We start from the raw sequence: 23,396 nt of genomic DNA, 5'->3' as shown, positions 1-23,396 counted from the left end.
GCACTGCCCGGGGTCCCTCACGGCCCTGGGAAACCAAAGAATACAAGTGCCACGGGGCCTGGTGGGCCTCTGGGTCCTCACGAAGCGCTTGGCACTTGCCGCCTGCCACAGCCCCCCCATGACGCCAGTGTCCCCTTACCCATGTGGCACCTGCCACCCGATCCTCCTCCCAGGGGGCCAGGTCCACACAACCCCCTTCTTCAGGGCCCCATGGGCATGAAACTTGGGTCTTACTAACTTATGCCCAAACAAAAACTCCCGGCGTGAGACGAGCATCACTGACTCACCCTTACGGGGTCAGAGGCCGGCCCGAGGTGGGAGGAACTGGCTGGCCAGGTGCGGGGTGGTGGGCGGGAGTGGCGGCCAGGCCCCAGCCAGGGGAGGGGCAGTTAGGGCAGAAAGGGCAGGAGGTCTCTTGGTCCCGAGACGGCCGGACCCTGCTGGGTCGGTCACCTGCTGAGAGCTGGGGACAGCTGGCCCTTCTGCAGGCCGGGAGGTCAGTGTGTCTCGGGCTCCGGAGAACCTGGGTAGGACCCAGCCTGTGACACGGCCCTGTGGGCAGAAACAACGTCCACGGGCCGCAACCCGACTGGAGCCGGCGCCCACGCTTCCTCTCTCCAGGAGACCATGTCCCTTTCCGGGGCTGCCTTACGGCAGACTCAGAAGATGGGGGCACATGCGGCCCCTCAGAGTCCAGGGAGGAGCCGGCGCAGCCCCGGGCCCGCCACCATGGATGCTGTCGCGTCCTGCGGGCACCAGCGCAGGGGCCTGGCTCGCCTAGATCATGCCGGCTAGCCAGGGTGGCAGGAAGAGGCCTACGGTCCCCAGCAGGCAGACGATGACGAACATCCACAGGAAGATGCGGTCGATCACCATGGCCACGTACTTCCAGTCCTCCTTCACCTGCAAACAGACACGGGTCACACCCAGCACCACTCCCGGCCTCCCGGGCAGCCAGAGAACCTTCTGGAACCTGGTGCTGCAGGGGCAGGTTCTCGCTGCCCGTCCTCTCACCCTCTGGACCCCGACCATGGGTGCGGCACCCCCTGTGCACACCTGTGCCGAGGTGGCACGCAGAGGGGCAAGAAACACCTGCGCAGCTGATGTCGGAGTCCACGCCCCGCCAGGCAGAGCAGCCTCAGGGCACCACCCCATCCCCCTTTGTGTGGACAGGCGGACAGTTGTCCCCAAGGACCTCAAGTGCACCCCGGGCTCAATCAGCACTGCCTTCAGGACAGCCGCGAGGGGCGTCTTGGGTCTGCGGCCCGTGGACGTGAGTGACCCGGAGAGGACGTGGCGGCCTGGGCTGAGGCCGCTAAGGGCCCCGCGGGCTGGCGCCAGAGGCAGAGCTTGGCTTTCCGCTTTGGGGGGCATCTGCTCCGATTTTTTTAAAGTCCTCACAGCTGTCCTGCTGGTTTTGGACCCAAATGGCCTGTTTATTTAGGGGCAACCTGGCCGCTTATAAATAGAAAGTCCCAGCTGGACTCTCGCCCGGGAAGGCAGCACGGCCTCCGTGTGCCGCATTCTCCAGTTTGGCTTTGATTCCCCACTCTGCGCGGGAGTTCCGCCGTCCGAGATGAAATGTGGCACGGACCAAAGCCTTCCCTGCTGTCCCCGCGGTTGGCCGTGTGACCCGGAACCCGCCCGGCAGATAAAGGTGGCCCCAGGACGGCCGCGGCCGGGTTTTGTTACAATTTTGATTGAACTTCTACAAGCATCCGCCAGCCCCGGCTGCCTCTCACAGGCTCCTCACGGGCGAGGGCTGCAGCAAAATGCGTCCCAGAGCTTCTCGCAGGCTGGTCTCCGAGACCCTAGAACATTCCAGAAACCTGCAGAATGGCTTTGCAGCTTCCCAGGATTCAGTGGGGTGATCGTGAGGGGCGAGCCACTCCCTCCCTTCTCGGGGTGTGAGCAGGAGCCCCCTCCAGGGCGTCAGACGTCAGGGGCTCTGACCCCTTCCGAGAGGGTTGGTCCTCAGGGACACGGGAACCAGGGACGGGATGAGGGGCGGGTGGGACAGTGGCAGGCACCGGCCGAGGGGAGGCAGACGGCCGGGACCGGCGACCGCAGAGGCCCAAGGTCAGGCGGCTACAACAGCCCAGCCACCTGGACCACCACTCGCGGGTGGAGCCCCAGATGCGCACCCAGCCCTCCTAGACCCTCAAGGGCCCGGCTGACCTGGGGATGCAACCCCGAGAGCTTGTGTGACCCCCTCTGTGCGACAAGACGGAGCAGAGGGACACCGCTGTCCCTAAGGCCTTTGTCCTGCTGACACTGGGTGTGAGGGGTGGGTAGCAGGTGGGCTGGCCCAGCACCCGCCGCCCTTGCTGGGAGAACCGTCTCTCTGGGGTCTGCACGCCCTGGGCCAGTGTCTCACCCTGCAGCCCCCCAGCTCCTCCCCCAGCTCGGCCGAGGGGCTGCCGGGGGTGGGGCAGTGTCCCTGCCCCCGTCTCTCCTCCTCTCCAGCCTCGGAGACCACCCAGCCCCATCGCATCTTTGCTCTCCTGGTGCAGGGGGCCCCGGGAGGGCTGTGCTTCTGGCCGCAGGTCAGCGGCGGGCACACTCAGGGGGCGCAGCAGCCTCGCTGCACTTGGGGAAGGCGGCTTCTCTGGGAAGGAGCTGCCAGTGGCCAGCAACAGCCCCAGGACGCTCCGAGGAAGACCTTGTGTCGTGCTGGAAAGACGGTGCCAGGGGCCCTCCCGCTACCAGCCACCGAGGTTCACCCTGTCCTGACACTGCCCGGGGTCCCTCACGGCCCTGGGAAACCAAAGAATACAAGTGCCACGGGGCCTGGTGGGCCTCTGGGTCCTCACGAAGCGCTTGGCACCGCCATCCACGCCCCCCGCCACAGTGGCCCCCTGCCCTCACTCAGCCCAGGGACTGCACCGCTCAGGAACAGGCTCCGCTGCGGGAGCCGTGATGCACACCCCAAAACCGAGCAGACTGGGCACAGGGCGCACCCCAAAACCGAGCAGCCCGAGGGCGCGGCCCAGGCTCCTGGGTTAGTCGCCAGCAACAGAGAGACCCGCTCGCTCCTGTGGGCCAGGCACCTCCCGGAGCAGGGAGCAGGGACTTACGGAGAAGTCTGTGTCTTCCGCTTTCAGGTGGTCTGCGATGTACTGGACGCCCTCGACGGCCCGCGTCAGCGCAGGCGACAGGGGCAGGGGCGGAGCTCTGACGCTGCGCGCTTTGAGCGTGGCGTCCGGGGACGCTGTGGGTGGCTCCTTCTTGCACGTGCACTTGCAGGGAGAGGGCTGGTCTGGGGGCGGGAGCTCGACTGAGTGAGCCCTGCGGGAGGCCGGGGGGCTGGCCACTTGGCCCTCGGCCTGGAGGGCGGCCTCGTCTCGGGGGACACAGTCCTGGATGCTCCGAGACCGGCAGCGGCCGCTGCCCTCCACGGCTTCGCCACGGCTGGACACGTGCTGGACACTGAGGGACCTGGCTTTGGCAAGCCCCGGGGCCTGGGCGCCGCGGGGCGAGCGGCAGGGGCGGGGGCCGGCCTTCTCGGCCTCGGTGCGCTGCAGAGCGGGGAGGCGGTCGGAGGGCGACGTGCAGGCAGGCTCAGGGCCGGCCGGTGTGTCCGGCGGGGTGCGGCAGGTCGGGGAGGGTGGCGGCCCCCGGCTGTGGGTGCCACCCAGGACGGAGGGCTCCTCCTCGGGCCCGGGCCAGAGGGGCGGGGCGTTGGCCATCTTGTGCATGGACTCGATGAGCCGCCGGCAGTTGTCCTTGACCGCGGACGGCCGCTTCATGAGGAGCAGGCGGGGCACGATGTCCAGGAAGACCCTGCGCACCCAGGCGGGCATGGTGTGCGTGCGCGGCGAGCGGTGGTGCACGTTGAGCACGAAGACGGTGATGACGATGGACAGCGTGACGAAGATCATGGTGAAGAGCAGGTACTCGCCGATGAGCGGGATGACCAGCGAGGTGGACGGGATGATCTCGGTGATGAGCAGCAGGAAGACGGTGAGCGACAGCAGCACGGAGATGCACAGCGTGACCTTCTCGCCGCAGTCGGACGGCAGGTAGAAGACCAGCACGGTGAGGCAGGAGATGAGCAGGCAAGGAATGATGAGGTTCACGGTATAGAAGAGCGGCAGCCGCCGGATGACGAAGGCGTAGGTGATGTCAGGGTAGACCTCGGCGCAGCACTCGTACTTCCTGGTGTTGTAGGTGCCCACCGCGTCCACGATGACCCACTCCCCGCTCTCCCAGAAGTCCAGCTGGTCCACGCGGCTGTGCATGTTCACCAGGTCGATCTTGGCCTTGTCGTAGGTCCAGGAGCCGAACTTCATGGTGCAGTTCTGCTGGTCGAAGGGGAAGAAGGTGACGTCGATGCTGCAGGAGCTCTTGTAGATGGCCGGCGGCGTCCACTGCACCCGCCCGTCGTGGAACAGGTGGGCCTTGGTCAGGTGTGTGACCGCGAAGTCCCCGTCCGCGCTGGGCAGGGGGAGGGAGAGGGAGGGCGTTAGACCTGCTGGCGCACCCACCCGACGCCCCACTTCCTGGCTGTGCCCCCATGTCACAGGCGAGCACAGAGAGGCCAGCGGCCTTGCCTGGGGACACCGCCGGTGTCGGGGCCAATCACAGGGATACACGGGGCTGGGCACTGGCCCCAGGTCAACGCCCACCTGTGTGGCTTGGTCTGTTCTCGCTGAGCTGGGAATGGCGAGTGGGTCAGAGGACGTGGAATGGCTCTATGCCACGCCTGACACGCGGCAGGCAGGACATCCCTATGTGGTGACAGTTGGCGTCTGTGAGGTGGAGCTGGGACCCCGGCCAACCTCCTGGCTCTTCCTCACAGCCTGTGGTGTCCCCAGGCACCTGCATCTCCAAGCAGCTCCGCGGGCTGCCACGGGGATTGCTCACCCTGACTTCCACCATGTGCCCCACGGGCTGAGAGACCACCTCCCCACACAGTGAGGATGAGGACGTCAGACCACAGGGGCAAGGATGGGTGCCCAGGCTGGCCGAGGACGATGCAGCGGGGCTGGGCAGGAGCCCGATGCCAGGGCCACATCTGCTCATTGCCTGCCGGCTCCCTCTGCCCCAGGGGATGCAGGTGTCCTGTTCACAAGCCCAGTGACTTCTCCTGGCAGGCAGAACTCCCGTCCCTTGTCCAGAACTTCATGGAGTGAAGAACACATAGGTGCCCACAGAGCGCATGGCGGGGTTGGCGCAGGCTCACTCCAGTGGCGGCAGCCCAGCTCCAGGGAGCTCAGGGACATGGCACATGACCCAGGGGTCTTCTCCGCTCCTGGAGTTGGCTCTACGGCTGGAAGTGCTGGGCCTGAGGGCCCCCTTCGATGTGCCCTGGGCCACTGATGTGCCACTCTATGCCTCAGTTTCCCCACAAGGACCAGGCTGTCCACTCCGACCTGGGCTGGCACCCGCAGATGGCCCGCTGGCACCCGCACATGGCCCAGCTGGCTTTGGCTCAGAAACACTGAGGGGGAAGCTCGTCCTGCACTAATGAACTGAGGCCTCATTCATGCCCGTGACCGCGCCGCGTGCCCAGCGCTGACCTCGTACCACGGGGGCTGCAGCACAGCCCCTGACCTGCCCCCAGGCACCTCCTGCCTCACCCAAGCTGCCCGGCCTTTGCCCGTCCTGCCTCCGCCTCATCCCAAGGCCCAGCTCGGAGGCCAGGGCTGCCGTGGTCCTGGGGCAGGGACGGCCCTGCTGCCCTGAGCTCCTGCACCCTGCCAGCCCCACCAGGTCCCAACCAGCACAGGCCACGGAGGCCCCACTAGGACCCGCAGAGGCCTTCCCTTTGTGGCGCCCTCAGGGTCACCGAGCCCTGGCCCCCCACAGTCTCCCCCGGTGCCCAGCCCAGCCTCTGACCTCCCCGTTAGCTCATCTTCGGCCAACGCCTCACCGCACAGCCACACAGTGGAGGGGGACCCGCGAGAGCACAGCCGTGCCGCACGGAGGTGGCCCCAGCCGTGCGCCGCCACCTATTTCAGCCATGTGGAATCAAGACCCCCAGCCCCACCTCCCCCAAAATCAAAGCCTTGCCCCTCTGAGGCACACAGTGCTCTCCCGTGCAGAGGGTGAGCTCTCCGTGCAGCAAACATCCGGCAGAGGATGCCTGAGGCTCTGATGAGGGGCTGCTGAGGCCCAGGCCGCTCTGGGCGAGGCCCTCGGGTTGGCCCTAGGCCGACTCCCACCCCAGGAAGGAGGAATGTTCTGGGGCTCTGCTTCCAGGGCAGCACATGCCCCCTCCAGCCCCAAGAAGGGATCCACCCCAGGGCCCTTGGCCGATGCGGAGGAGTCGGGTCAGTCAGGGGTCCTCTGGGTCCTCTGGGCGCACTCTGCGCCCCACACCTGGCCCAGACGCCCTCCGGGGAGCCTCGAGGGGGCCACTGGCTGCCGTGTGGGCTCTACCGCTGGGCTCGCTGTCCGGACCCTGCAGCAGCACAGACAGATGTGCTTCTGAGCCACGTGGCATCTCGTGCTAGCCCTGGACGCTTCCTGAGGAAGGGGACGGTCTAGGGGTGGCAGAGCTGGGGCCCAGTCTCCTCCCCGTCCCGGCTCTGGGACCACACAGTGTGGCCAGGATCCGGCGGGGCGCGGGAGCCAGCGGTCTGTGCTGCTTTGCTCCCGTGCAGCAGGGACCCGGCCCTGGCAAGGTCCCCATAAGGGCAGGGGGGTGACCCCACCCTGCACTGGGGCCAGGCAGCCAGCCCTGCCTGGGAAGCGGCAGGTTTCCGCAGGTGAGGCTGTCACTGTCGCAGGAAGGCCTCTCCTCCACAGGCTCCCGGCACCAGAAGGGCCACCCAGCAGTTTCCCGTCCCACATCCCACGCCCAGCCCAAGGGGTGCAGGCGTCTGGGCTGGACTGTTGGGCCGTGAGCTGGTTTGGGACTTGCTGCGCAGACCCGCAGCCTGGGAGCAGGTGGATCTGAGGAGCCCGTCCTGGGGGGGCCACGATGTCCCCCGAGGGGTGCTGCCCATGAGAGCCCAGAGGCCCGTGACACCCCCGGCCCACCCACCCTCACACCAGGTCGGGGGCTTCTGGGCTTCTGCCCCAAAGGGCCAATCTTAGGGAAGCCCAAGTGGCCAGCAGGGACTTGAACCAGGGGGCTCCCCAAAGCCAAGACCAGAGCTGAGGCCTGACCCTGGCTGTGGCCGAGGGCAGCCGCCTGCTGCTCCGGAGATGGGCCTCTGGGTGGCTGCAGCCGAGCACCAGCACCAGCTGCCGCTCCGGGGTCCCCCCAGCCCCCACCCAGCCCCACGTTCTGTCCAGGGGACTCGGTGCCACCCCCAGGCCTCCAGAGAAGCCGGGTTGACCCCCCACCCCCTACGGGCCCTGCAGGGAGGAGGCTGGGGGCCGGGTGGCGGCAGCCCCCGTTCTCCTGCACTGTGGTCCTGGGCTCTGCGGACCGGCTCCCAGAGCCCAGAGTTTACAGTTCCCCCTGAAACACGCACGTTCTCACGGGTCAAACAGGCCTCCTGGGGGGGGGTTCAGTGCTAGGTCCTGGAGGTGGGGGCAGTCTGGGCTGCTGCCCCCGAATGTGCCCTGGAGAACCACTCTGGACCTCCTTTCTCGGGCCGAGGCTCCTCCCGCTGCCGTCACTACGACCAACTCGGCTGCAGGAGGAGCCCAGTCGTCCTTAACCAAGCAGCAGCGTTTGTAGGTCAGGAGGACGCCCTGGGGCCTGGAGGGGCTGTGGGCAGCTGGCAGCCGGGGCGAAGGACGTCCCTTCGCTGCTTTGTGAGCACCGAGGAGCCGCAGCCCGACCCCGCCTGCCGGAGACGCCTGCCTGGGCGGATTCAGCACCGAGAGCTGGCTGTCCCCGCACTTGGGACTGGCCAGGGATGCTGGCAAGGGTCGTCCCCAGGAAGGGCAAGGTGGGGGATGCTGGCCAATCCCTGGACACGCCACTCTGGCTTCAGAGCACGGAACCCAGGTCCGTGAGCCGACTCCAGCCAGCTGCCCAGGAGCCGAGGCTTTGTGTGCCCGGGAGCGGCTGAGCGGCCGGCCTGGTGCGACGTCTGTCCTGGAGCAGGGACTGGCCATGCTGACCTGGGGACGGCCATCCCAGGGGCTTCTTCATGCCCCCCAGAGCACCCTGCAGCCACACTGCTCCCCTGGAACCGATGGCCGCCTGTGGGGCCAGTTGTGACCATCACTCCAGCCCAAGGGGCCACAGTCATTGCCCGGAGAGCCAGCACGTGCCCGAGGCCCGTCCAGGCAGGGGCAGCACCCCTGTGCCCGAGGCGCTGGACTTCAGCCCCAGAACACCCTTGGCCTTCCCTCCTCAGATGCCCCAAGGCCTCCCCTGCCCCTGCTCCTTCCGCTCGGGCCGCGCCGGGCCACCCAGACTCACTTGTTGTAGAGGACGATGTCCGGCCGCCAGATGAGCTCCGAGGGGATGCGGATGGAGGTGACATTCTCGTAGTCGGCGGGGTCCCAGCGCAGCTTGTAGTCGTGCCACTCCTGCAGGGTGGTTTCCGTGAGGGGGAGGGGGAGGGGGAGGGGGAGGGGAGAGGAAGGGAGGAGGGGGGCTGGGCAGGGCTGCACCCCCCACTCACCTGCTTCACCCACACGTTCGTGGTCATCATCTGGTTCTTCTCGTCCTAGGCACAGAGCACAACGGGGTGTGACCCGAGGACAGGATGTCTCTCCCCTCCCTCACTCTCCTTGTCCACAGCCGCCAGCACGAGGACGGGCAGGGCTGGACATGGCCGGCCACCTCAGGAGGGAGCGAGCGCCTCGTCTCTGGAGGCAACCAAGCCCTGAGGGGACCCGGGGACGTGGGGTCAAGCGCCCCCAAGCCCCTCCAGAAGGAAGCTGGGCAGGTTCGGCTGCCTTCAAGGACGGCGAGGTGGGGGACCGGAGCTCCAGGCTGCTCCTAGAACCTCCCTCCCGGACCACCTTGGGGGCCTCAGCCCTCTGCACGCCTCCCTCCCAGCGGGGCGGCCCCTCTGCACACCAGGCCCCCAGGTGATCCTGCGCCTGCCCCCCTGCTGGCCAGCAAGGCCCCTGCCCAAATTGCCCCTCCTGCACCCACCCACCCCTCCCCCACCCAAGCCCTGGGCCTTGTGGCCAGGACGGTGGGACTGGGAGACCCCAGCTGCTCCCTGTCTGGGCTACTCCACCCACCCTCGACTCTCTTACTGCCCCACCCCATTAACACCCCATTAGCTGGGCCAGGAGAACGGATCCGCCCCTCACATTCCTGATGGGGCTCATGCAGGGCAGGGTCCCAGGGACAGGAAGCCCCCACTCTGTGGGTGCTGATGCCGGGAGGCCACAGCCACGCCCTGTCCCAGGCACCCAGGAGGGGCAGGGACCTCCCCACCCAGAGTCTGGGGAGCACAGGTGTCCTCAGGGAGCAGGTGCCTGCGGTTGTCCAGGGGGTGGGGGCTGTCCCCCTGTGGAAGGGGTCTGGGACCTTGGAGGCAGTGTCCCGGCAAGGTGGCTTCCTGCCCTCATGGTCCAACTTGCTCTTCAGCTCAAACCAGGGACAAAGGCTCCCTCAGAAAAGCTACTCAAGCCAAATAAGTCACAGTCGTCTACTGGGAAGTGTCTGGGAGCCTCACACGGACGGGTGGCGGTGGGACTCCTGTCCCCAGGCACAGCCCCCGTCTCCACCCCCACTGGCTCCCCCGGGAACAGGCCCCCACCCGTGTGGGCAGCAGCGATGTCCCCCAAGTGCCCCAGGCCCTGCCCTAGGTCCTGCCGCCAGTGGAGCCGCCCGGGCAGGTCATCAGCTGCCTGGGCGTGGGTGGGACTCGGAGCAGAGCACGTAGCCGCTGCCCGGCCCTGTGCTGCCTGCACGACCTCGTCCCTGTGAGACCTCAGTCCCACAGGCCAGGCCTCCACGTGCCCCGATGCTCCCTCCCACGTGTCCACAGAGGCATGTGGGACGTTTCAGGAGGACTCGGCGTCAGCCCCGGCAGGTTAGGAAACCCAGGGGGCTCCTAAGGCTCCGTGGCAGCCACGCCGGGGCGTGAACCCACGCACAGCATGGGAGCCCCTCCTGGACAGACACTCGGCGACAGCTTTTCCACCTGCCGCGAGTGCACGAGCCCCAGAGTGGGCACAGGCGGGCCGGGTACCAGGTGGGGGCAGCCAGATTCCAGCCGCTGGTGGGACGGGCAGAGTGGGACACATGCCTTGCCACCACGGGCGTGGCCGGGCATGGGCCAGCACCTCGGAGCGTCAACACACACATGTGCGTGTTCATGTGCGTCTTCAGCCAGCTCCAGGGCAGAGAGCAGGGCTGGGAGCTACCCAGGGCCCTCACGGATCCAGGCACTGGGTGTGCTCCGGGCCTCACTGTCTCCCGAGCAAACCGGGAACCGCAGCAGTGTGGGAGCAGCGGAGCGAGCCCCAGTGAGCGCAGAGACTGTGGGCGTCGGCGTAGCAGACCCGGAGCCTTGAACAGCCGCCAACGGCCGCCTCTGCCAACCACCACTCCGCGCCGTGTTTGCAAACCTCAGCAGGGTTGACAAGGCCCGAACGTCTTGCGTTGTCTTCTGGCTGGGCCTCAGCCAGGGCCACTCTACAGGAGTCACTCCAGGGCCAGCCCCAGGACACCTAAGGGTGGCAGGCCGGATGGCGGCTCTGGGTAGGGTGGGCTGACCAAGTCTCCAAGCACATCCCAGGTGCCACCTCTGGGGCAGTCAGTCCGTGGGAGTGTGGCACAGCCTCCACCTGCCGAAGCCCCTGGACGTGGCCCACTCAGCCGGGGACAGGGAAGCAGCTCCCACCCATTTCCTAGGCGAGAACATGGAGCGGCCCAGGGCCACCCAGAGAGAGGACCTCCCATGGACCACAGCCCCTCCCCTGCCAGCAGACCCAAGGCGAGGTCCTGGCGGGGTGTGGCTGGGCCTCGGGGGCTGTCTGCAGCAGGGATCCTGGGACCAGGGAGCTGGGGCTAGAGGCAGGGGCTGAGCTGGCTGGGCCCCGGTGTGGACGAATCCAGCCCCAGCCTCCAGAGGCCACACCTCTCTCCTCCCTCCCAGCCAGGCTGGAGCCCACACTCTGGGAGCAGGACCCCCCCCAGGCTGTGCACCACCTGGGCGGGTACCCCAAGGATGGTCCCATCCTAAGGGGAGTGACTGAGGCTGGCCAGGAAACAGAACTGTCCCCACTGCCCCTCACCCCAGCCCCTCCAGAGATAGCCCCTGCGGGGCCACCCAGGGCTTTGTCCTCCAGCCCTGAGCAGAGGGCGGAAGGGCGGGATTCCATTTCGGTGGGTTCAGGCTCTGGGTCAACAGCCCATCATCGCCACTGTGCAAAGGCCCAGCTTCCCGAAGCTTGGTTCTCTGAGCCTTGAGGCTGTCTCCCCATTTCTACCCCACCTGGGGCTCCTCAAACACTGGTCCGCGCTGCAGGGGCCTCTGGCTGGACCCCCAAGTCCTCCCAGCAGCTTCCCAGGCCTGTTCCCAGGCAGGTAAACCCTTCAGGCACACAGCACCTGTCTGAGACTCTCCCAGACCCCGAACCCCAGATCAGGAGACGAGGCCTCTGGGGCCGGCCTGAGCTCAGGGGTGTGGCCAGGGCGCTGCGGAGCTGCCTGCCCAGCTGCCACACAAAAGCCCCCACACCCTGCTGCTCACCAGCCACGGCACTGCCCCCTGCCCTCCGTCCTCCGCCTTCTGCCCTCCGCCCTCTGCCCTCCGCCCTCAGTGGCGTCTTCTGTTCTTTGCTCCTGAAGGTGCCCTGACTCACTGCTGAGAATCCGGCCACTTGTGAGTTTTTTATTTCGGGGGGAGGGCAGGGCCGGGCTGGGACACACCAATCAATCATCCTTTGCTGGGGCTCAGTGGGGCCGGAGCTGGCAGTGCCCATCCCCAGCATGCATGCAGGGCTCCTTCCCAGACACCGAGCTCCCTGCTGGTGACCTCGGTCCCCAGGTGACGCCAAGGCCCCACCTACCACGTCAATGAGCTGCGCGATGGACAGGCCGAAGCGGACGAGGACCACGTCCGAGATGTTGGCCACCGGCCGCGACCACTTGTTGTAGCCGGAGAAGAGTCTCTTCAGGAGCCGTTCCTCTGCGTGTGCTCGGGTCTCTACGTGGCTGCCCACTGCGGGAGACGCAGGCAAGGGCTCGGGTGCGGGCGGGACGGCTGCCACCCAGGCTGCCCCCAGCCTCATGCCAGCCACAGGCAGCCACCTCACCGCCTCCCACCTCCACCCCAGGACCTGGCACCCCCACCCCATGGCCTTCTCTGCCCCATCTTGGCCTCGGTTTCCCCTCTACCCCTGGGTGCAAACGGAACGGCCTCAGGGAAGGCTTCCCAGGCACCTCGGGCCAGGGCAGGCCCTGCTCTCCCCCTGCACCTCACCGGGAAACCAGGCCACATCAGCCAGTGACCTCCAGGGGAAGGGCTGCACCTCTGGCGGCCCGCACAGGGCAGAAGGGGTGGGAGCCCTGGCAGGGCCATGGAGGGGGGAGAATGAGGGTCCGGCCACCGAGGGGCCACTGAGAGAGCCTGGGCCCTGTGGCCGATAGCCCTGTGATGGCATCCTCTAATGCCTGGGGGGGTTGAGGCAGAGCGTGACCACCGGCCCAGCACCCTCAGAGCGGTCGGCTCCATGTTCGAGGACAGACACAGAGCGCGCCCCCACTCGCTGCCTGCAGCCAGCCCTCGGGCCATCCATGCCCCATCAGCGCCTCCCCACATGGTCTGAGGACCTCCCTGCCTCCCCTGGGGCTGCACCACCCAGGGCGGTTGGGGAGCGAGAAGGGAGACCCCACGGACAGGACCTTGGGCGGGGGGCTCAGTCCCACACCCCTGGGACCCCTGACTCCCAGCCCAGAGCCCCACCCGACCTTGCTCTTCCTGGGCCCTTTGACCAGTGAGGTACAGCCCCTTCCGCCCTGGGAGGCCAAGGGGTTAAATTCCCTCTCAAAGCCCCTGACGGAGGTGGGGGCTCTGGGTGGTTGCCCAGATGGGGGCAGAGCCGGAACTTCCCCTTCTGAGCCTGGGGGAGCAGAAAAGGCGGGGTGGGGGCCTCCCAGGGCAGAGGCCCCTCCTCTGATCAAAGCTGCAAGCAGGCAAGGGGGGTTTTCAGGGAAAGGACTAAATGGGCCCCACCTCTACCCAAGTTGGGCTTCTGGGTCCAGCTCCTGAAATAGCGGCTGGAACTCCCCCTCAGCCACCAAGCCCCCTCTCCCCCATTCGCCGAGGGTTAAGGGTTAACTCCTTCCTCGCCGGGCTCAGCCCTCGCCGAAGGCAGCCTGTGCGTCCCGGGGATGGGGGAGCCTCCGCGGCCGCCCCGTTGCGCGCACCCGTGGCCGGCACCGCAGTCAGGAGCTTCTCCCCGCTCTGGCTCCGAGCGCCCCGGGCTGCCCGGGATCGGGGCGACAGGGGGGCTCCCCGCGCCCTGAAACTTACCCGGCAGGAGGCCGGCCCCCAGAAGCAGCAGCAGCAGCGGCGGCAGCGGCGGCGGCGCCCCGGGGCCCCCGAGCTCCATGGCGCACGCACCTCGCGGGCTCTAGATGCGGGCGGCTCCCGGCTCCGCCGCGCCCTCGCTCTGAGCCCCGCGCGCACCCAACTTCATGCCCCCGCCTCGCGGGCCGCTTCGTCCGCACGCCCGGCTCGCAGCTCCTCCGGGGCGCAGCGCGGCGGGCCAGAGTGCGGGTCTGTGGGCTCGGTGGCGCGGCCCCGCCCGGTCCTGCCCGCCTGCAGCCGGCTGGGAGGAGGGGGAGGAGGGCGGAGGACGGAGCGGAGGGAGGGGAGGAGGGGGAGGAGGAGGCCGTGCTTGGCCCCGCTCGGGGTAAAGTTTCCTTGTCCTCCGGGGCTCGGTACGTGCCGAGCCGGGGCTGGGGACCCCGTGATCGCTGCCTGCGACTGGGGGATCCCGGCGGTCGGACCCCGTCCCGTCCCCAGCCCTGGTGGAGGGGGCGCCCCCAGGGAGCTGGCTAACTCCATCCCCCACCCCTCGGTAGCGTTTGCGGTTCAGAAATCACAAGTCTCCGGTCGCCTTCCCGGGCCAGTCGTTCAGGAGAGTGGCCTCTGTCCACTGTCCCGGGAAGCACCCGGTGGGGGCCCAGGCCCTAGCTGCCCTTCTGGGGAGGAAAACGGCGCTGACGCCGCGGGGCCTCTCTCTGTCTCAAGGTCCAGCCTGGGCTCAGGGTTCAGCCCCCTTCCCCCTGCGGCGGGTGGCTGCGTGAGGGGGTGGTGGGCGCCCCCATCCCAGCTCCAGCAGGTGGGGCAGCAACAGAGGGCCTCGGGTCCAGGTGCTTGGAGAACGGACCTGCCGGCCCTCAGACTGGTCTTGAAGAATTTGCCGCCACTGAGGTGGAGACAGCCCCGCACGTCCCCAGGAAGGGCTCCACCCTCAGGTGGGCAGGCGCCCCCAGGAGGGCTTTACGTGGCCCAAGCTCTCCTGGGCTCCGAGAGGAGGCTGCTTTGCAGAAGCACCAGACCCGCAGCCATCCCTGCGCTGCCTGGTGCCCGAGGTTCTACAGCCAGGACCGAGCCCCCTAAACGGACGTGGGGGTCCCGACGTGGGGGGCGAGGTAGAAGGGGCTGGAGAGGTCTCCGTGCCTCCTGGCCGGCGCCCCTCCCAGACTGTCTCTCCCCACTCAGGGAGGAGATGGGGAGGGTGGCGCGGCTGTGACTCCTGCAGCCAAAGCCTTTGTTGTACGCGACGTCTTGGTGAGAAGCCCCGCCTTATACTGTTGCAGAGCAATGCAATTTGCAGAGCTAATTCCACACTTTTTTATTAATAACAGAGGCCAGCCACCCTGCAACCCCTTCCAGAAGTCTCTTTTCCAACGGTTGTGGCAGCCCGCGAAGCAGGGCTCATTACCCTGGCAACCCAGGGCAGTGGGGGTTGGGGGGACTGAGGCATGAGCAAGTGTCACTGGCTGACACAGCGACATCCACCCCAAAGGTTCAACACCAAGGAGGGCCACGTCCCGTGATCCCACACAAGCCAGAGACTCCTTTGGGAAGGGGGTGCCCTCCTGCCTTTGCGTGTAGGCTCATGGTTTCATCCCTGGGGTTAGAGTTGAGGCAGAATGGGCCAGGTTCTGTGGCTCACCTGTGATCCCAGCACTCTGGGAGGCCGAGGCAGGAGGATCACTTGAGCCCAAGAGTTGGAGGCTACAGTGAGCTACGATGACGCCACTGCACTCTACCCAGGTGACAGAGTGAGATTGTCTCAAAAAAAAAAAGGTTGAGGCAGAGTGTTATGGTGGGTCGGGGTGGAGGGAGGAGGGCACACAGAACGCAGCCCTGGGGACCAGGGACGTCCCCTCCCAGCCACGCACAGGGAATCAGCTGGGGAGTTTGCTAAAGTCCAGATTCCGGAGCTCCACCCAGAGACGCTCAGTCTGGGGTGAGCCCCGTGTCTGTGATTCCGAACAAACGTCACCAGGCAGCTCTGGTGCAGGCGGCCCCAGAACACAGGCTGAGAGCCGGACTTAGAGCCCCTTGGCCCCCAGCGAATGCAGAGGGTCAGGCAGGGGCCGCGCCCTTGGCCAGGCTCAGTCCTGGCTCCTGGCCTTGGGGGCGTGTGGGAACTTGCCCCGAGTCTACTTGGGGAAGCGGGCTGTGGGCATCGTGCGGAGCCTGGAGTGCGGGGCTGGGCCAGCTCTGTCTTTTCCGTTTATTCTTCGCTTTTTCTGGCCACGACAGAGGCTTTGTGCCCAGCCCTCGGCCAGCGAAGGCAGTCTCAGGATGGTGGCTGGGGAGTTCCCACAGGTGAACTCGCCCTAAGAGCCCAGCCAAGGCCACCACGCCGTGTCTCCCAGGGCCAGAGGCCAGGCTGGGGTCAGCGCAGGGCTCGGGATTCTGGCTGCGTGCGCACGCTCGCACACATCCGTCCAGCCCCGCTGGCGTCCCCCACAGATTTGCTAATGCGGCAAGATTAATCGGGCCTAACTATTAATGTGCTCAGCGCCTCCCGCCCCACCTGCGCCCCTGGAAAGCGCCGGAACGGGAGCCAGCAGCCATCAATTGCTGAATCAGATTCTTACCCCAGACCCAGGCCCCTCCCTCTGCTGCTCCCGGAATTGCAGTTTCAGAGGAAATGAAAACTCCCAACTCACGGCCCAGGGGACCAGCGCTGGGGGCCAGACTCTCGGGCCTGCGTCCCCTGAGGGTGCCTGGGGGCAGATGTGGAGTGGGGTCCTGGCGACACCTGCCCCTCCCCGCCCCAGCCAATGTCACTGCCAGCCCCACACTGTCATGGCCAGAATGACAGTCATCTCTGCAGGGACGGGTCCTCTCCTCTGCCCTCTCGCGTTCCACCTGTCCCAAGGACATTTCCATGGTAACCGAATGTCAGCACAAAGATTCCAGTAAAGGTGGGAGCAAGGGGGGCAACCATCCTTGGCTGGTGCCCAAGGATGGGGACCCGTCATGGGCTGAGGGGGCGCAGAGTCTGCCAGCACCGCCGCCCCACGCGGCTTCCTCCTCCTCCTCCTCCTCCTCCACAGCCAGGCCATCACGCCCCTGCTCTGCCGCACCCTCTGTGCCACCCGAGGAGAGACCCTGGGAAACCCAGCCCCCAGCCCCTGCCCCATAACCCTGCTTAACGCCTCCCCACCCCACCTGCCAACAAGGTAAGCCCTTTCTCAATCCATTTCTCAATTCCTGCACTCAGCCCAGCCCTGCAGCAGCCGCCCTGAGGCTCCGTCCTGACAGGCCACTGGCACAGAAAAGCCCTTTGTCCTGGCTTTGTCCCTGCAGGCTAGTGGTTTCCAGCCTGAGCACTTCGGAAGCTCAAGCCACCTCTGCATCCTGCGAGGATCGTGATAGAGGATCGATGCAGCTCCGCGGAGGGACAGGGTGCAGCATCCCCTCGGGGGCAGGGCAGGGAGGGGCTGCGGGCAGCAGAGCTGCAGAGGCTGAGCCGGGACATACAGACCCATCTGTGCACGTGGCGACCCTGCAGGGAGAGCGCCAAGTCCTGCAGGGAAATTCTCTCCTCCTCCTCACCTCCGAGTCACCACGCCCTCCCTCCTGTCCACCCCTGCCCCAAGTAGAGGAGACCCCCTTTTGTTAGTTCGGGTGGAGCTTTGCTGGTGCCCTGAGACCCCGCGGCCGGGCCCCTCTGGGCCAGTGGAAGCACCACGCCGGGCGTGGCCCAAAGCTCCAGGTGAGATTCTGACTCACGTGAGGCCCGAGCCCCCAGCTCTGGGCTCCTCGTGTCTGCTGAGACCCCCACACTCTGGCGCCCTCCAGGCCCCCTGGGGGCTTCTCTTCCGCAAGCGCCAGGTGCAAAGCGGCTGTGTGTTCTGGGCCTCCTGACCCACAAGGGGCTCACACGGCCGGTTTGTGGGTGTCCATCTCCCCCAGGCAGAGTGTGTCCTCCCGGCCCCCTCCAGCGCAGGGCATGGGCAGAGGTAACTGGGCACTCACAGGCCCGACCTGCCCAGACCAGGCCTTGGCCGCTGCTCAGGAAGCTTCCCAGGCCCAGGGTCCTCCAAGGGAGGGAGGGGCCTCTCCTGGATTTGGTCCTCAGAAAGTGCGCAACTGCCGCGGGGGCCGCGGGGGCCTCAGGGGCGTGGGCAGCATAGGCAGGGCCTGTTCCCTGCAGACCCTGGGCAGAGCTGGGCCCCTCCCCAGCAGCCCCCACCCGGGCATGTGCCTCCCTGGGCATCTCAGGACCCCCCTCTCTGGGGCACTTGTGAGCCACGGGACTCTGGGCAAATCCCCCACCCCTCTCAGCTCTGCCTCCTCACCAATACAGCTGGGGGACGTGGGATGGCCCCCTGGCCCTGAAACCGTGGGGAGGGTCTCCCTGGGGCCTGAGCTGGCTGAGGCCTAGCAACAGGCAGAACAGGAGCCCGGGCAGGGCGGGCATTGCCACAGAGCCAGTGGGTGGCTGCAGGCCCATATAGGGTATATATAGGGGGCCCATATAGGGTAGCATGAAGCACAGGTCAGTTCCTCTGTGTGTGCGTGGTATGTGTGTGCACATGGATGTGTGTGCATGGGGTGTGTGTGTGCACAGGGGTGTGTGTATGAGGTGTGTGTGCGTGGTATGTGTGCACACCTGGGGTGTGGATGTGCTCAAGAGTGTGTGTGCTGCCTGGGGTGTATATGTGTGCAGACAGTGTACGTGCCTGGGGTGTGTGTGCTCAGGGGTGTGTGCACATAGGTATGTGTGCCTGTGGCATGTGTACACAGGAGGTGTGTGTGTCCAGAGTATGTGTGTGCACAAGTGTGTGTGTACACAGGGGTATATTTGCAGATGGGTGTGAGTACCCGGGGTGTAGGTGTGCACAAGGGGTGTGTGTGTACGAGGTGTGTGTGCACGGTCTGTGTGTGCACACCTGGGGTATGGGTGTGCACAAGGGTGTGTGCCCAGGGTTTGTGTGTGCAGAGGGGTGTGTGCACCCAGGGTGTATATGTACACAGGGGTGTACGTGTGTTCGGAGTGTGTGTATGCACAAGTGTGTGTGCAGGGGTGTGAGTGTGCCCAGGGTGTGTGTGCGCACAGGGGTGTGTGTACCCACAGCGCTTGTGTGTATGCGCAGGCAGCATGACAGTCATGTCCTGACAGGTGGCCTCGTCCCTCCCCTGTGGCCTTGTAGCCTGGCCCTGGGGCTGCCACTGACTTCCACCCCCAGCTCCGTGTCCAGCTCTTCTGCCTGGGAGGGGCCCCGAGGGAGAGGCGGCCACCCACCCACAGCCTCTGCACACGGTTTTCCCTGGATCCAGGAACGGGCACCTTTTCCAGCTTGCGACACTCGGGAACTCAGCCCCCAGGCCAGGGGCTGAGGTCAGAGAGAAGAGGCTTCATTTGCCAGGCTCCGGAAGAGGGGCAGGACCTCCTTGGGCGTCTCTGGGCTCCTGCTGCCAGCACTGAGCACCCGGGACATCCGAGGCCCTTGGTGACCTCACAGCCTACGGCTCAGGCACCTCCTGCACCATCGTCCGTTGCTCGGACACCTTGGCCAAGCGTGAGGCTGCCCGTCCACTGCCCCCGCCACACCTGTCCTCCGGGGCAGCCTGGTGCTGACCACCAGGCTCTGTGTCTGGGACGTGCCCTGCCTGGGAGGTGGCACACCTTGTCCTTCCCGGGGCTCAGCTCTCTGCCTGCCCCGCGCCCCCTGCGCAGACCACCTGCCTGCCTGTCCCCTCCTCAGCCCCGCCCTGCCTGGCCCTCAAGGCCGGACCATGCTCTGACCACCCTCTCCCTTCCTGCCCCCGCCACCCTGCTGGCCTCTTCCCATGTGCGGACCAGCCCCTCACGCATGTGCCCCGAGGCCCAGCCCCAGATGGGGGCCACAGTGAGGCCCCGCTGGGTCTGCCCCCATGGGAGGGGGACGCGGGACACAGCCTCCCCTCAGGGAGCCCAGCGCCAGGGCTGGGCGAAGGCTCCTGTGGGAGGAGGGGGTGGTGTTTACTGACTGGGACCCAGGGGGACACGCCCCTGTGGACCAAGCAGCCCTCTCGGGGTGCCCGTGGGAGGGGCAGGCTCAGATCCCCTGCCTTTGGGTCTCTGAGCCCAGCCTCGGCATAGCTTTGGGGGTTCATCTGCAGCATGGGGCGCTTCTCAGTTTCGGCGTGTTCTAACACTTGCAGACCAGATGGATTGCCACAGCACCTGGGGTGACATTGTTATTCTGTTGCACCTGCTGTGTGCCCACTCCCTGATGACAAAGCCAAGGTCACCTGGCCAGCGAGAGGGACACAGTCTCGCCTGACCCTGCCTGCGGGGTCTCCTCTCCAACATCACAGCTTCTCGGCACCCCGACTTCTGTGCCAGGGGCCCAACACCAGGCAGCTTCTCGAGCCCATGCCGCCCCCACCCGGAGGAAAGCCGAGTCCTCCCGGGCTGTCCTGGGACCATGTCTGCTCAGGAGACTCCTGTGAACCGGCCCCGCGTCCTTGCTGACTCGACGTGTCCACAAATAGCTCCTCAGCCTCCAACCCAGAAGTGCTGTCGTTTCAAATCAGAGCAGGGGGAGCCCTGCCTGCGGCCGCAGCTACCTGGGCAGGGCGGGGCTCGGGGACACGCAGGCCTGGACGGTGCCTCTGGCCTCCCCAGTGCCCAGCATTGAGCCGCCCACGCTCCCCTGTGGGCTCCACTCGCCGGCTTTCTGCTCCCCCTCGCCTCGATCCTTCTCCTCCTTCCAGCAGATGGGGGGGTGGCCTCCACCTCCTTCTGTCCCGGGGCTGTCCTGGCGCCAGCACCTTTCTTCCAGCTCACGGTCCGAAAGCGCTTGACACGTCCCTGTCCTGTTCCCAGGGAGGTCCTGGACCACGTCCCAGGCCTAGTGGGGATAATTACCCTGACGTCCATTTGCAGAGTTTGAATATGTTTTTTGGGCATCGGAAACACAAATCTGGCAGTGAGCCGGCACATGTCCCTTCCCGTTGGCCAGGCCCCCCTGGGGACGGCCACTTCCACATCAAGGGGCTGGGAGGTCCTTATTCAGCTGTCAGCCCGGGACAGCAGGTGCGCAAGCACCAGGGCCTGCCTGCGCGGCCGACTCCCCATGCCCTGTGCTGGGCGGGGCCGGGCTCTACCTGAGGGAGGCGCTGGGGCCCCGTGGAGAGGTCCGGCGGGAACTGGCTGCGCCCCAAGGCACGGCCTTGCTTGTGCCCCGGGTGCCTGGTCTCACCTCTGGGTGAGGGGCTGTGACGGAGGGACCCAGGCATGACCTCGGGGCGGGTGGGGGCCAGTGAGGACCATTCCTGGCCCAGGGAAGCCAGCAGGGCAGGTGAGTGAGCAGCACCTCGGGGAAGGACGGCTCTGAGCTCTGCGAAACACAGTTACAGACCGCCGGGGCTGCCAGAGGTCGCAGAGACCCTGCGGCTGGACACCCGTGCTTGAGGCGAGGAGACCCAGGCCAAGCCCCCAGCCGCATGACAGGTCTGTGGGGACCTCAGAGCAGGCTGCCACCTGGGACAGAGCCCGAGACGTCCAGCTCGGGACCACTGTCCTGTCCCCAATCCCGTCAAACCCAGCAAACATCTCCTGGGCGTGTTGCCAGCCGCACAGGAAACAAAAGCGAAGCAGATCCACCACTCGCGTGTCGCGGAGCGTAGGTGCAGGGTGACATCCGGGGGAGGGGACAACTGGAACAATGACCTGACTCGTCCTTGGCCCAAGGGGACCGCAGTGACGCCGAGCTCTTCCCTGCACGCCTGTCCCCGCGTCTGCCTGTGCCCTGGCGCACCTGGCTGCCCCCCATTCAGGTCTTGAATGGAAGCCACGGCCCCAAACAGGCCCCCACGCCCCTCGCAGAGGACGGCCCGGCCATTCTCCACCGTGGCGAGTACCGGGGCAGCTCGGGGATGCCACCTCCTGCGTGGCTGAAGGAAGGGCTCACAAGGGCAGGGAGGGGACAAGAGGCCCCTTAGCCAATGCGCATTTCGGGGACCAGCTTCTGAGCCAGGGGCTTGCACAGGAGGGTGGAGGAGCCCCGCTCTGGCTGCGCAGGCGTAGGGGAGCGCGGGACCGACCTCTGCGGTTGAAAATCCTGCTGGAGGACGTCAGCCAGCCCAGCAGGAAGCCCGGCTGGGCGGGAGCCGTCTTCTCCCTCATTCAGTGGCTCCAGGGTTTGCGGTTTTGCGGTGGACACCAGCTTCACGTTCGAGTCCGGCCCCTGGTCTGGACTGCCGAGCCGGCAGCGCTCAGACACAGCTTCCCCGAGCGCCCGGCGGCACAGCGGGGAGAGGCGCAGCCCCCTGCCCCGCCCCGCCCACTCTCACTGCGCCTTTGGACTTGGGCCATGGGTTGCCCTCTGGACCCCGGGGATGGCCCATGGGGGCGGGGACGGCCCACCGGGGCCTGGTCGAGCATGCCCGGAAGAGCCTGTTTGGGGGCGCCTGGCCACACGCCTGCTCCCACCGAATGTGCCGCCCAGAACCCCACGAGGACCTCTTGCTGTCTCCCTCTGTGGGGCGTGGCCCAGCCCTCAGCTTCACCCCAGGGGAAACTGAGTCCCCACCTGGCAAGGGGCAATCGACGCAGCAAGGGCACTGGGCTCGGCCGCCCCACAGGTTGGGTGCACAGCCTCCTCCACCTTGTGAGCCTCAGTTTCTCACCCGTGAAGCGGGAGGAGCAGTGCCCAGCGCTCAGTTGTGATGGTAAAAGAGCCCAAGACGGGGGAGCCTGGCCTGGTGGTCCCCAAACTGCCCCCAAACTGCAGATCCTTCAGGGGAGCCAGGGACGGCCGGGCAGGTCACCGCGGCAACTGACCCCAGCCAGGGGCTGGACCACTGACTGGGCCGGGCCGAGGGACTCGGCAGGGTCTTGGTCGTGAAGACCTCAGGGCTGAAGGTGGAGGCCCCGGCACAGGGCAAAGTGTGGACACAGAGTCCCCCGACTCCAGGCTGATCTTTTCAGGCCCCAGCAGGGGCAACACCACCAGGCCGGAGCTGGCCCCTGTGGCAACCACACCGGAGGAAGCCGGAGTCCCCAAGGACTAGGCAAATCCAGGGTCTCGCGTCTTAGAACCGAAGGACACTTGCAGGGCACTTCCTCCCGGAGTCCAGATTCTCCGGCTGCTCGCCTGAAGGGAAGGGGAGGGGGCTTTCGGACGGAAGGACGAGGATCCCTGAGCTGGCTCAGACGGGCTGTGCCCTGAAGGGGCTGTCCCCTGAGGAGGAACCCGGCTGCCTCCACCACCCTCCTGACCCCAGTCAAACTTCTGCCTGATGGAACAGGACGCATCTAATAAAGGTCCCGCACTGCTCCTCGGGCCTTAATTAGCTGCAACAACCCCACTGCCCGCAGCAGCTCCTCTGTCTCCCGCAGAGACACCCAGAGGCTGAGCGGGTGTGTGGGCTCCTCTCACCTCCCGTGGTGTGGGTGCAGGGGTGCGGGTGCAGGGGTGCGGGCAGAGAAGTGCCACTCAGAGAGATGCGCGGTTCCAGTGGAGTTTCGCTGCCCCAGGCTGCTCACTGGGCGCAGCCTCCGGGAAAGAGGTGGGCGGGTGGGGGGAGGGGGAGAGTCAGGGCAGGGCCAGGCGCCTCCCCCCTGTCCCCCAAGAGACAGTGCCAGGGTCACACCAGGGGGGACGTCTCAGCAACCAGGACGAGAGCCTGAGGTCACGGCATCCCTGGCCCCCGGGATGCGTCCAGAGGTCGGGCAGGTTTCACCGTCAGCCAGGGCTCAGAACACACCTGGCGTCCACTCTGGAGTCCAGGGACTGGGCCAGCCGTGGGGTCTCTGTACCCGCCTGTATCTGGGACAGGCAGCCACGGGCACTGCAGGCCACTGCCCCAGATGGTGCTCCTGACGCTGTCTGTCCACAGGCCTCCACTTCAAAGGAAAGTTTACCGATGGAACTTCTATTTATAAAGAGAGGAAAGCAGGGCTGCCTTGATGCAGCCGGGAGGGCTCTGGGTCAGGCCACCCCGCACTGCACCACAGCCCTGCCCCTTTCCCAGCCCTGCACCCCCAAACCAGCCCTACACCCCAAAACCAGCCCTGTGCCCTCCCCAGCCCTGCACCCCCAAACT

At 66.7% G+C, this 23,396-nt stretch overlaps 1 protein-coding gene across 1 annotated transcript; it reads right to left on the bottom strand.

The window, feature by feature from the left end:
- Window positions 1-674: 674 nt before the first annotated feature.
- Window positions 675-13,589, bottom strand: CHRNA4 (cholinergic receptor, nicotinic, alpha 4 (neuronal)). Its single transcript, XM_012654568.1, has 6 exons — window positions 13,356-13,589; window positions 11,890-12,041; window positions 8,535-8,579; window positions 8,330-8,439; window positions 3,078-4,437; window positions 675-903 (listed from the first exon to the last, which is right to left on the bottom strand). The coding sequence occupies exons 1-6, from the start codon at window positions 13,432-13,434 to the stop codon at window positions 778-780; spliced, it is 1,872 nt and encodes a 623-aa protein (XP_012510022.1). The 5' UTR covers window positions 13,435-13,589; the 3' UTR covers window positions 675-777.
- Window positions 13,590-23,396: the final 9,807 nt, after the last annotated feature.

Source organism: Propithecus coquereli, unplaced genomic scaffold (genome assembly GCF_000956105.1).
Source record: "Propithecus coquereli isolate 6110/MARCELLA unplaced genomic scaffold, Pcoq_1.0 Scaffold442, whole genome shotgun sequence".
NCBI lineage: Eukaryota > Metazoa > Chordata > Mammalia > Primates > Indriidae > Propithecus > Propithecus coquereli.
This window is presented reverse-complemented; position numbering and strand designations above follow the sequence as displayed.